Source organism: Molothrus aeneus, chromosome 13, assembly GCF_037042795.1.
Source record: "Molothrus aeneus isolate 106 chromosome 13, BPBGC_Maene_1.0, whole genome shotgun sequence".
NCBI classification, from domain to species: Eukaryota; Metazoa; Chordata; class Aves; order Passeriformes; family Icteridae; genus Molothrus; species Molothrus aeneus.
In genome coordinates this window covers 11,308,617-11,321,123 of record NC_089658.1, presented here as the reverse complement: position 1 = coordinate 11,321,123, position 12,507 = coordinate 11,308,617, and the positions used below count along the sequence as shown (strand labels likewise).

The 12,507-nt window shown below is 39.7% G+C and overlaps 1 protein-coding gene across 1 annotated transcript in view; it reads right to left on the bottom strand.

Annotated features, from left to right (window-relative positions):
- Positions 1–1,215: 1,215 nt before the first annotated feature.
- The window catches only part of ADAMTSL3 (ADAMTS like 3), a 168,690-nt gene continuing 157,398 nt past the window's right edge, over positions 1,216–12,507 (bottom strand). Inside the window, exons 24-30 of the mRNA XM_066558695.1 lie at positions 11,107–11,226; positions 10,252–10,464; positions 8,024–8,207; positions 5,414–5,618; positions 4,460–4,569; positions 3,701–3,915; positions 1,216–3,172 (exon numbers count right to left, since the gene is read on the bottom strand). Coding sequence (XP_066414792.1) covers positions 3,063–3,172; positions 3,701–3,915; positions 4,460–4,569; positions 5,414–5,618; positions 8,024–8,207; positions 10,252–10,464; positions 11,107–11,226 — 1,157 coding nt within the window. The 3' untranslated portion in view covers positions 1,216–3,062. The remainder of the gene's footprint in view (positions 3,173–3,700; positions 3,916–4,459; positions 4,570–5,413; positions 5,619–8,023; positions 8,208–10,251; positions 10,465–11,106; positions 11,227–12,507) is intronic.

The window sequence follows — 12,507 nt, the reverse complement described above, 5'->3', positions numbered from 1 at the left end:
AGATGCTTTTTTAAATTTTCACAGCTGTTTTTTCAGTTCTGAGGTCACTTCCCTCCCTTAAGTTATGGAAAGTCATTTGCTGCCACCTACCAGCACGGTACAAACATTTTGAGAGGAAGGGAAGTGGAGGGCATATTCAGATACATTTAACAGTTCCTCTGCAGATGTGTTTCAAGGCTTTTTTAGGGTGGAGGGGCATATTTCCTTTCATTTTGTCCACAATGTTTTCCCCTAAGTTTAATAGTGAAAGAGAGAAGCCTTTATTACTTTACAATTGAAAAAGCCCCAACACACTGATTGTGCTTCCAGGAAAAGCATCAAATGATATTATAAACCTTCAGACACTATTCAATACCTGACGTCAACCTTCTCATAAGCAACAAATTACTGAAATGCAGACCAAGAGAGGAGATGGCTGGAAAACTAATATTTTTCCAAAATAACAGCTGTTAAAAAAGCATTTTATGATGTCATGCTAAACCAAGATGTAAAGGAGAAAAACTATTCATGGATTCAGCTGCTATTCTGAGAGTCCTTTCTCTGCACTCTGCCATCCAGCAGCAGGCTCCACAGCACTGCTGTACAGAGCCTTTGCTTTTTTTAAAAACTGCACAAATGAAATTCAAAAGGAAAATTAAGCCTTTGCCAATATTGTTATCTAGGATAACTCTGAAACATCACCATTAAATTGCTATGCATTTATTTTCTATTTAATAAAATTTTCCTTAAAGCTTTTATTGTTCATACTATTTTTTAGACTATTCTTTCTAAAGACTACACATATTGGGTATTCTGAAACGCTTTCTTTTTCATTGAGGTATTCCCATCACTCACTAAATACAAAACATGGAGCTGTTCTTTTAGATCTAAATGAACTCTGCTTGATGAAGGCCCAGAAAAGAAATGCAAATTTACTCCACCTTTTAAAGAACCCTGATTCTAGATTTCAGTGAACCAAAGCTGACATTTGGATCTTGGCAAATTATCTTCCCACTTTTTCAGTCAGGTTACATCTATGTTGCCTCTTAATATCAGTGCAAAGCAGACTGCAGTGAAAATGGACAATATGTCTGATAGACTGTTAAAAATAAGAACTAATCCAAGGCTTTTAAAAAATCTCAGAATTATGGACAAAGTAATTAGAAAAAACAACAAAGAACAACAGCACAGTTACCATGCAAATCATGGTAATAAACAATCTCAGGATAATCACAGTGGTGAATAATCAAACTATACTTTATTTCAGAAAAATCAAAACTACGTTGAGGAAGCTAAAATCTTCAGGTACTGGAGAAGCAATAAAATAATCTACAGAGGAATGTCATGCCCATTGCAATCACAAACATTTACAGCACTGCTTTGGTACAGCATGCATACTTAACCAAAGTTAAAGCAACAAAAAATGCTATGTGTTAACATTTGAAAACTTTAAATATAAAGGGAAAACATGAATAAGAAATTTTGGTAATAAGAAAAAATATATGTCCAAAAATCTTTATTAAACACTGTACAAAAAAAAAATATTGCACTTTAAAATCAGACAATAAATATCTACAAAAGTATCTTACAAATGTTTAATTTAAAAAACTGCTTAAACAATCAAGACCCATTGCTGATGAAAAAGGTAATGATCAGGAATATCCTCTCCTTGCAGTCAGCCTTGGACACAATAGTCCACCCTAAGCATTTTCTATACAGTAGTGCTACCCTAATTCTCAGTGATGCAAACCCTCTGTGCAGGATGCTGTGTCTGAGCTGCCCCCACAGCATTCCCAGCCCTCTGCCTGTCACACAGGTCAGAGAGGGAACAAGAGCCAAGTCAAAGTGAGCATTCAGGCCTCCAATATGAGCAGTAGTTTGGAAACTACAAAAGGAAAAAGACATCTATTTTCTGCCTCCTGTGGGGTCCTCTCTGCTTAAAGCCCTAGTCAGACAATTTGCAATATGGAAGATAATTTACCCAAGAATACTATGGTAAGAATTTATCAACTTGCAAACGACTCAGATAGTTAATGGTCATGATGGCAAATCCATCTTGATGGAAAAATGCTCAAAATAAATTTCTTGCACTTTTCTATCTTCGCAATTAATAATTCTTCCTTGGACATTTTCCCCCATTAATGGAGAAAAATAGAATGATTATTCAAGACAAGGAATCTGACAGCTATTTTGGCCAGTTACTGGCTTCTCATTTGACTTGATGTGCAAGAGAACAGTGCTCACAAGTGTTTGTTCACAGCTCTGACAAGGAAGCTTCTGTCTCATTTAATATCAGTACAAAAGTATAACCATGCCAGAACTTTGTACTTCAGAGACTGGAATTAGAATAGAAACAATAAAAAAAATGACACCTCATTTATTCAAAAGAGATCTATTGCTGCTTTGAAAATTGTATTAGGATCTATAGCTTCTTACTGCATACACAGAAATACAAGCAGGAAAAATTCAATGTACTTCTGTGTATCCATCTGAGAGCAAGTATCCATAAAGCACATCCTGTGAGATCAACCCTTAAGCTCAAGCTGGTTATGAAAATGAAACTGCTGCCAAAATTTTGCAGCTACAAGCCACAGCTTCTGTAAATTTAAAAATGGTGTTAAATATGATGAAAAAAACCCCAAACCAAAATCCTGGGAGTCAATAGTTGCTGCATTTCCAAAAGTTTTTGAAGTATTTTTGTGACTCTTCCTCATAAGTTAAGGATAGTAACCAGTATTTGTAAGAGCAACAAATACTGGTTAGATAATGGTTTTTTTTCACAGATAAAATTATAAATGATAGCCTGGAAAATTTTACAGATGATATGCCATAATATTTTCTTGCTAATCCATACCTGTTTAAAACATTAGAAGTTCCATTGCAAAGAATGAAAAATGAAAGCTCCCAGAAACAATACCTTATCCAGCACATCAATCCACAATGCTGTGTTTTCACTAGCCCCACGTTGCCATTTAACTGTTACAACTAATGTCTCATTTACAAGAATATACTTAGTCAGCTTGGTTTAATAAACCACTCTTCTCATCTCTTCACTGCAGCATCATGAACTTGCCATAGAGGACTTACATTTCTTGGCATGATTGACAACATCTTTGTTTGTAGGTGTCTATCAAGCATAACTTTAGTTGCTTTACAAATGTACAGTAGTGAGTTGTATCCTTGCATTCGCCTTCTGAAAAATATATTTAAACATTACAAGGCTTTATAACGAGCAAAAGAGAAATAGCAGAGCTTGCCATTGTAATTGTAAACAACTGATGGATTCCTGTTAGCTTTGTAATTATTTTAGTGTGCATTTCTGGCAGCAGTGGATTCAAAGCTAAACAAAGTCACAAGTGAGAGGTGTGATCTCACTGCATTCATTTACTCATTGTCTGTTTCAGAACACAACCCCATCTTGGAGGCATTAACAGCTTGCTCAGAGACTTTTGAGTCACAACTGGCACAGTCATGTAGGGAAGTTTGCAAAAAACTTCCTAAATATCCTGTTTCTAAAAGTGCTTTTGAGGCTTTAATATCAAACTGGCCTACTTAGAGAAAAGAAACCCCAGGATTACGAAGTGCTCCTTGGAGAGGATAGTTTTACCTTTGATGTACAATCAAATGCTTGTAGAATCAATAGTGTACAACTGTGAGCCATTTTCTAATATAACTGCTACAAACTATTACTATGCTCATATTTAAATAAACATTTACATACTGCCACAGGATGTGACACTGCAGTGTTGCCAGGTCGCTGGTCTCTTCCTCCCCCTGCAGAAGCGCTCAGCCACGGGTTTGTTGCTCTGCCTGTGCACGCAGGACACGGGTCTGGACTGGAACCCAGTCCCACAGCCCACACTGCAGGGCCTCCAGGGGCCTGGCCGCCAGTACACATCACACCCCTCTGAAGAACAGTTCCTTCTGGCAGGAGGGCTGTGCAGGGGAATAAATGGCAGGGAAATGTTTGCTTTTGTGCTAAACCCTTATTCACACAACAATAGAACTGAGCAGCCCCACACCCCTGCTCACAGCACAGCCAACTAGACCAGGATCCTCAATATTTCCTGTGTTTTGAATATCTCCAAAGATGGAGATGCCACGACTTTCTGGGTAACCTGTTCCATTTTTTCTTATATTTAAGTTGTATTCCCTTTATTTAATTTTGTGCTCACTCATCACGCCTTCTCACTCATGAGAAAACATGAGTTCCTTTAAACCAATTTCTTAACTCTGGAGTAGAAAAGGTATTGTATCTTTAAGGAAACTTAACTGACCCTTGAACAGTCCATACTGGATGCTGTGTGTTCTTCAGGCATAACCCCTCCTGGGTTCCTGAATTCATCCAGTGTCCACAAAGGGATGACTCTTTCCCTTGTTTGACACAGAAGAAATTGCCTACTTGTACTGCAGTGACAATCCTGTACCTTCAGTTTGATCATCTAAAGAATCTACCATGCAACTTCTCCCCACTGTTTACCTCTTTCTTTCATCACAAGAAGAGTTTGGCACTGAGGATCCATTCTGGAGCTGACATTTGAACCCACGGTGCTGTGAACCTGCGGGGCGGCCAGCACAGCGGCCAGAGCACTGACAATGGAGAGAAAAGGGTGAGGGCAGAGAAAAAGAAACAGCCAAGTTAGTAACAACAGAATTATCCTCCTGGAGTGACCCAGCTACACAGCCCAGCCATGATTTTTTTGCATCTTGCCTCCTTCAGCCCTGTCACACCTCAGTTTGGATAAGGCCTACATATTTTTGGTTCTCTCTGTGCAATCTTGCCAAGACTCTGACTTTCCTTCCTAAAGCTAAATCCATTGTCCTCTCTCATCGTGCTACATCCCTACTGCTACAGAATTCTTTCTGTAGCTCTGCCCATTACGAACATGCCTTGCTAAAACCTGTCTTGGGAATGCAGCAACAGCAATTCCAATCAATTACTTTGCACATTGAACAGTAAATACAAACCTTATCAAGATGAACACAAGTTTGCTGCATGAAGGAAGAAACAGAAAATATAGGAGGACAGACTTCTGTGCATTCTGTGAGTTGAACAACTTCAATCTGCTGTTGATGCACATTCATATATCTTTTTTGGGGACTTCAAAACTACAGCTAGGCAAATTGTGTACTAAGGTGACTGCAATAAAAGCAATAAGCTAGCTTGGAAAATGGAATACATCTTAATGGCTTAGCTTATAAAATACATTGCAGCTAATGCTCTGGTTTCATGTCATGCCATCAACAAAAAAAAAGTTGCATAGAGAGCATAAAATGAAAAAAACAAGATTTCTAATTGTCTGGTCTGAAAGATAATTACAGCCACAGAGTCTGGGCCTTGTGCAAGAGGACAGATGTTGAGGCAGTTCATCAGACAATGGCACTGTCCCACGTCCATAAAACAAGGAGGCTGCAGAAAAACGCTGTCACTTACCTGTGTGGTGGTCTGTGGTGGCCCCGGGGGACAGGGGTGCCCCGGGCAGGGTGTCCTTGCTGCAGGCTGGTCCCTGGCTGTGCAGGCTCCTGGCAGCAGGGCCAGGACACTGCCATTGGCCATGGCCTGGTGACAGGAGAGCTGTCGGTGCCGAAATCCACTGCCACAGGATGCGGAGCACTCGGACCAGGGCCCAGCTACCCACCTACAGGATGCACAGAATACACATTTACAGCAATTACTGCAGTCCTGGAGTAGCTGGCATCAACCGTTTGCAAAGAAAATGGAAAAGAACCTGTCCTTGCAAGTTTTAGATGTGAGAATGGTTAGAATCCACTTCTTCTTCACTTGAGGAAAGTCTTCTTAACGTGGTTAACTCATGACAGCATATTTGCTAACAGTGTTTGCTACAAACAATGTTTGCTACCAGAATCTGTTACCAGGTGAGCCCTACAGACCCTGCTGGATGTGACATTCCAGGAGGAAGGAGAGTGTATTTTTCCATTACTTATAAAATGGATGGTAACATTTTGGTTGGTACTAAAGTGACAGCTGCCATAACTCATCCGAATTTATTACATTGAGATCTCACCAGACAATGACTCAAGCAGAACACATTATTTATTGATTAGAAGTTGCAAATATTTAGTCAGTCTTGGCAGCCAGGAACAATACTAGAGAGGCAGCAGGTGGTAATACAATCAAATTGACTCTCTCTTTGCATAAATCTAGAAATATAAAATGGACTTTATGTGTACCCCAGCAGTGATAACAGAAAAAAATTCTATTTTCTTCAGCAATTATTTCATTCTCCTACACTCAAACAGCTTATATCAATTCAAGGAAGATTAATCTTTTACAGTCTGTGCCCTTCTCTTTTTCTCTCTTTTAAAGCTGAAGCACTTTGCAAACATTTGGTGCAGGGCTTGCACAGCAAAGCACAAGTTAAGTAGGTACTCAAGGCCTTATATTTGCTTAACTCTAGCTCTCCACTGTGACAGAGAGAAGTGACTAATCACATGCAAAACTCTTTGAGTAATTAAGGTCATATATCTAAACATCTAAAGGCTTTATAATTCTATTATAGCTGCCTTGAGATAAGAAGATTGTGCAGAAATCAGTAAGGGGGAAATGGAATGGACATTTTGCACTTCCCTCCCAAGTCAGCAATCACGGAAGGAAAGATGCTAAAGGCACCAAGAAACATACACAGGGCTATTTTCCAGGCATCTGGGATGCTCTTCCTGTATAGAAAGCATGGAATATTCCATAAAAGAAAATCAATTAATATTTTAGCATACCAGTATGGCTGGAGGCAGAGTTAATTATATTAATATACACACAATTGCCTTCCATTGGTGATTACATAAAGGCAAATTAAAAGCAGAACAAATCTAAGCATATAAAAAGACAATTCAGTTCCCATTCTCTTTAGCTATATGAAAGAACCAGTTTGTTTATGTTGTGAATACTGCAAGGCCAGTGAAAATCAAATTATTTAGTCATGCCCTGCAATCCACTGAAGGCATGACCTTGCTCAGAGGAGCCCCAGGACCTCTTGCACCCTCCTGTCATCTGCTCCAAATGCTGGAGCTTCAGAGAGAAATCTGCAACTGAAGCTGTGTTTCAAACTATTAGTTTGATTTCAGTATTTTTCTACTGGCAAAATGTTAGCTTTCTCTGGGCTGGCTGGAGTTCAATATCACAATTTAAGATAATCTGGTTTTTGGCTGCTAATAATGAAATATAAACAACTTCTCCTGATACATATCTGTGGCTAGGTTTTCTGCATTTAGAACAGAATTTAGAACATACTGGCAAGATGCACTCTCACAATGTCAGCTAAGGTCTTAACACTTCCCTGCCAACATTTTCCAGTGAGGGACAACTCTAAAGTGTGTGTATCCCCCACAGAGTTTTGCTGATAGTGATGGCCAATTCTATAAAGCAAGAAAAAGCATTTATTTTGAGGATCCTGTGGGGTTTCCTGTTGAAAACCTGGAGAAACACCCTGTTGAGCTGGAATGCTCAGTGCAACTCAGATAGTCTAGAGGTGTATGGTTTTGCCCTTTGGAATCAGATGTTGTGATACACTTGTCTGTGATATGAATATTTTCAGCCCCATGATCCCCAGTTGATCCAGTGACAAAACTGGCAGGGAAGGACAGTCAAGGAGCACTGTGGTGAGGGGCATTAAAGAGAAATGAGGCATTCCTCAGAAAACATCTTACTGAGAGCCCTGCTGGCACAAAGCAGAGCAGGAGAACACAGAGTTACCCTGGCCTCTCTGAACACAACAAATTTTCCCTCTGGGGTGGCACAGATTCCACAAAACTGCACATCCCAGTGTCTCAGGGAGATCTCCAGCTTAGCTCTTGAGGTGTGGTGTGGTAGCAGCAGCAGACACACTCAGCTCTTATTTATTCAGCTGAATCAAGCACTTCCCTACTTGCTTGGGATTCATTTCCACATCTCTCCTGCTTAAAGGTTCATGGTGAAGTAAACCCCACATTCCACACTCAGAGCATAAACACAGAAACAATTTCAGGAGGTGGTGAGTGCATTTTCATACACAAAGAGCTCATGGAAATAGAGCAGAAGGGAGTTTACCTGGGAGGGCAGTGCTCTCTGTTGCAGGGCTGGTAAACAATGCCTGGCTTTTGCAGCTCTCTGCATTGGGACTCATTTACTTTCTGTTTCTCTGTGTTCATGCACTGCAGGCTCCTGGAGCGGGTTCCTGAATGCCCACAGGTGGCAGAGCAGGGACTCCACTCAGCATATTCCCAGGTGTAACCTAAGAAATACAATTGGAAGCAGTGTGAGAGAGGCACTGTACACTGGAACCGTGTCACGCTTTGATTGATTTGGCAGCACACTCTGTAGGCTGGATAGACACCACATCCTCTGTAGAAAAGCAAATATTTCAGTGCTGTGAAAAGGGACCATGGGCCAAAGTAGAGTTTAGTTCTGCTCAGCTTCCCCTCCAGTTCAGCCCTTACCTACGAGCATGAAGCCCTCTAGAAGGCAAATGAGATCAGCACATGAAGGGCAGAACCTGGCTCACAGTAGGAACTGATGAGCTTCCTTTAAAACTTTCATAACATTTTTATACAATAAGCATTAAAAAGAGGAAATTGTAAATCAGGCTCTCTAGGTTTCCTGCTGTTCCACAGCAAGTTTGTCCTGAACAAAACTCATCTTACTCCAGACACCTCACATAATTTTAGGATTTAAGAAAATCCTGTACTAAACTACAGAGAAGTATTTAATGTAAAAATAATTTGCCACTGAGGCATCTGGCAAGATGAAAAAGGAATTTGTTCTAAAGAGCGTTTTATATTAAAAACCGATCACCTCTAACAATTACTACCTTTATATTTAGTCAAAATTCCACACTTACCCCTTCCTCCACAATTTTTTTTGACACTTGGTAAAAGATGAAGTACTATGCAATGTTGACAGATTTTTATGTGATCACAGAAGGAGTCAGGTTTTTCTATAATAACCAAGAATAATTGATAGCTACCAGCTGTGTCCACAGACTCACTCTTGCAGCACATAATGAATTCTTTAACTTATTGTTTTTCAATGTTTCCTTATTACTTCTGGATTTCTTAAAATAATACAAAAGGGCCTTTTTCAAAGTAGAAATAGTTAAATTTACTGACTGCAGCTATGATGGAGAGACTGTATTGTTTGTTTAACTAGGATGACACTGCTCAGAAGTGCCCTCAAAATGCCTACCGTGCAAAAACCACCAAGGGGGTTTTACAGCCTCACAAATGCATGGGTATGGCAGTGATGAAACATTTACTCAAGTGTCAATCACAGTTAAAGCTCAGAACTAGAAAATGGAATCACTCCAAAATACTGCCCAGGCTGACTGGAGAGGGGATTGGGCAACCACAAGGCAGTCCAGCTGAAGACTGCAGGTGGACAGTTCAATCAATAACTGGCAGAAATTCCAACTGTAATGAGACCTCGATTAGGATCTAGGGCTGGACCTAGTTTTTGAAGAGTTCTATTAGGGTGTTTTCTGATTTACATTTGATTTTTAAAATTAAATGTTTTGATTGTAGATATATCTCAGTAAGATTACTTTGCAAATGTAACATCCTTCATAACCTCAGGCACTCCAGAGCCCTCCTCACCCATGAACAGTCACCAAAACATCCTCATGGAGAGCACAGGGGATCTGAACCTACTGCTTGAGTCCCCTGCACATCAGTCATAAGCCAAATCAAACTGATATGTGAAGAGATAAAGCATATAGAAAAGCTTACAGTAGATTATGCTGGGGAACCTTACAGGACATTCTTGAGAATTTCACATGGAAATCTGTGAGTGTGCAGTGTGCTCTAGTATATTGATGTGATTAAGGGTGTCTGCAGTAAGATCACTACCATATTAATTGTGATGATCCTGGAATATGACAATTACATTAAAATTATTTTTATTATAATGAAGATACTTCCAAAGATGACCTCAAAATCAGTTTTGTTCCAGTTTGGTGGGCTACCATGGAGAAGTTTGTTGAAGGGGAAGTTGATAAAACCTGTCTGATTTAAAACTGTTTAAGCAGAAAGACACATTCTCTCAGCTTCTCAGATACACAGGCAAGCAGAAAGAACCCCCACAGGATATTTGGATACACATTAATTACCATATCCAACTCTGAGTATGGCTTTTTCTACTGACTTAAATAAGACCATACGTGAAGCAATGTATTGCTGAATTACTTTCAACAAAGAAAAGAAGGTTAGCTATCAGGAAAGTCTTTACAGAGCAAAAGAAGATATTTTAAAATTCAAGAATTTGTCATATAATTGTCAACAAACCTTCCTTCTTGACATTTACCCAAACTGACATTAGTTTTGCACTAGCTGAAGTCCGACATTGGAATTGTCCAGCAAATTGACCAGAGTTGGTGTTCACCTCTAGGATACGACCCCCAACCAGGGTTCTGTATTCCAAGGTCTGAACTTCCTCAACTGGGCTGTCTCCAAAGAGCCACTGGACTGTATTCCTGTGACTGGGCAGCACTGGGCAACCTAAAAATCAACAGTATTTTAGCAGGTTTTTCTCAGCACATTGAAATGTTTGTGAACATGTACAAGTGTGTGATTCTACATAAAGGACATTACCATCCTAAATAAAAACAAGAATATGCATAAACCCACTGAAGTCCAAGCTAGGGCCCAAAATCCTGACTGGCCCTTGAGGGGTATGAGCTCTGTAAGCTGATGTGTACTTACCACACTTCTCCATCATTTCCCTTTCAGTACGTTCTTATAAGCTTAACTTCTATAGGAACAAAGTGGAAGGGGGGGAGCAATGATTCAAATGGAGCAAAGATTTCATTCCAGACTCTACAGTGTGCAAATAGGTCTGCAATTAAAGAGCTTTTATCTGTTTGGGGCAGGAGTCATAAATGCATTAAATGAAATTGCTGCATTTTCACTCCTCAGGGCTCAGACAGGGATGGAAACAAAGGCATTCATTTAGACAGAAAAAAACCACAAACAGAGCCCAGCTGAATCCCTTCCATTTTTTCAAGTGAAGCTCAAAGAGTAATTGCATGGCTTTAGTGTCAGGGTGATTCACCTCACAACTGCACTCACTTTTTTCCATGGGGCCCCCTCTATTTTAATAAAATAAATAATATTAATGAAAAAGCAGAAAAGACAACACACCTATCCTTAGTGGATCACCACGTGCCACACTGACATTTGTACCAATCCCAGATGCCATCAGGACACGCTTCCTTCTGCTTCCCTTTAATAACTGAGTGTTATTCTCTGCAAGTCTTTGTTCTGTAACACAGTGCATAAGATCTCTTCTGAGCAAGAATTAAATCATGATGCCAAAAAACATTTCATATCAAAATATCCAGCATGCTAGTTATGAAGCAGAAAGGTAATAGCAGTTTGGAATTTTTGGGATCAACTTCATTTATGCAGTTAAATCATCAGTCTAATAAACTACAGGTGTATCGGGAAACAGAAATTATTTATGTTTGTGCAAGTTTCTGAATAATTCAATAAATCAATACATTTATTGAATTTGTTAGAAAAAGAAGCCTGTAACGGTATAAAAACAAGGCTTACAGGATGTATTTCCTGTTGATCATGACAACATTATTTATTATTTCATTGCACACAAAAATTGTAAGAAAAATAATTCTCTCAGTGGAATCTGGCCAATTCCTCTTTTCCATTAGGTAGAATTATAACAAAATGTTATAATACAAAAAAGAACATCTTTTAAAATCTCATTATGCATAGAGATAGCAAGATGAATGCAGAGTCAAATGCCCATCACTATAGCAACTCCTCCTTTTTCTCATATGCTGGAAGAATAACTGCCAAATATGTGGGCAATCTGTCAGTAACACACAGTTCTTGCCACTTAGTCAACATTTCTGTTTTAATGAATGTACATAACATCTATGTCTCTCCTTCCAGAAGGGTTTAAATCTTTTGCTATATTCTAAATTCTCTGGGTCATTTTACATTGGCTCAACATTTTTCCTCAGTGTGTGATTTCTGTGCAAAGCCTCCTGCCTGTCTGTAAACACCAGGACAAAAAAAGTCTCTACAAAACCACACTGAGGCCAGTTCCACAGTCAAAGGACTGGTTGCCTTGTCAGCCCTTAGGGAGTTTTATTGGAAAGGCTGCACAGACTCTGTGCTACTGCTGGACTGGCCCTGATCAGGCAAGCAAGTCCTGTAGCCAAGCCAAAAATCTGATGGCATGTTTCACACAGCACTGAGCCACTGCAATCTGTAAGTCCTGACAGCAAAAGTCCTCCCATTTCACTGCAGTCTTGCACAGCCAAAAACTTGCAGAATTTGGCCCTGTCCTATCCACCCCAGATTTATTTAAACAAATGTCACATGACCAGGAATTGAAACAGAATTTAGACTCTTGTGAGCAATACTCCAGTCACGTCATTATAATAATATTCCTCTCTGGAACATCTGAAGTTTTGATGTACTCCAGGAAAACTGAAAGCAGGAAGGCAGCTTCAGTCTGCACTCATCCTCTCACAGAGGCTCCTATTCTGTCTCTAGGACATCCTCTTCAGCCAACAG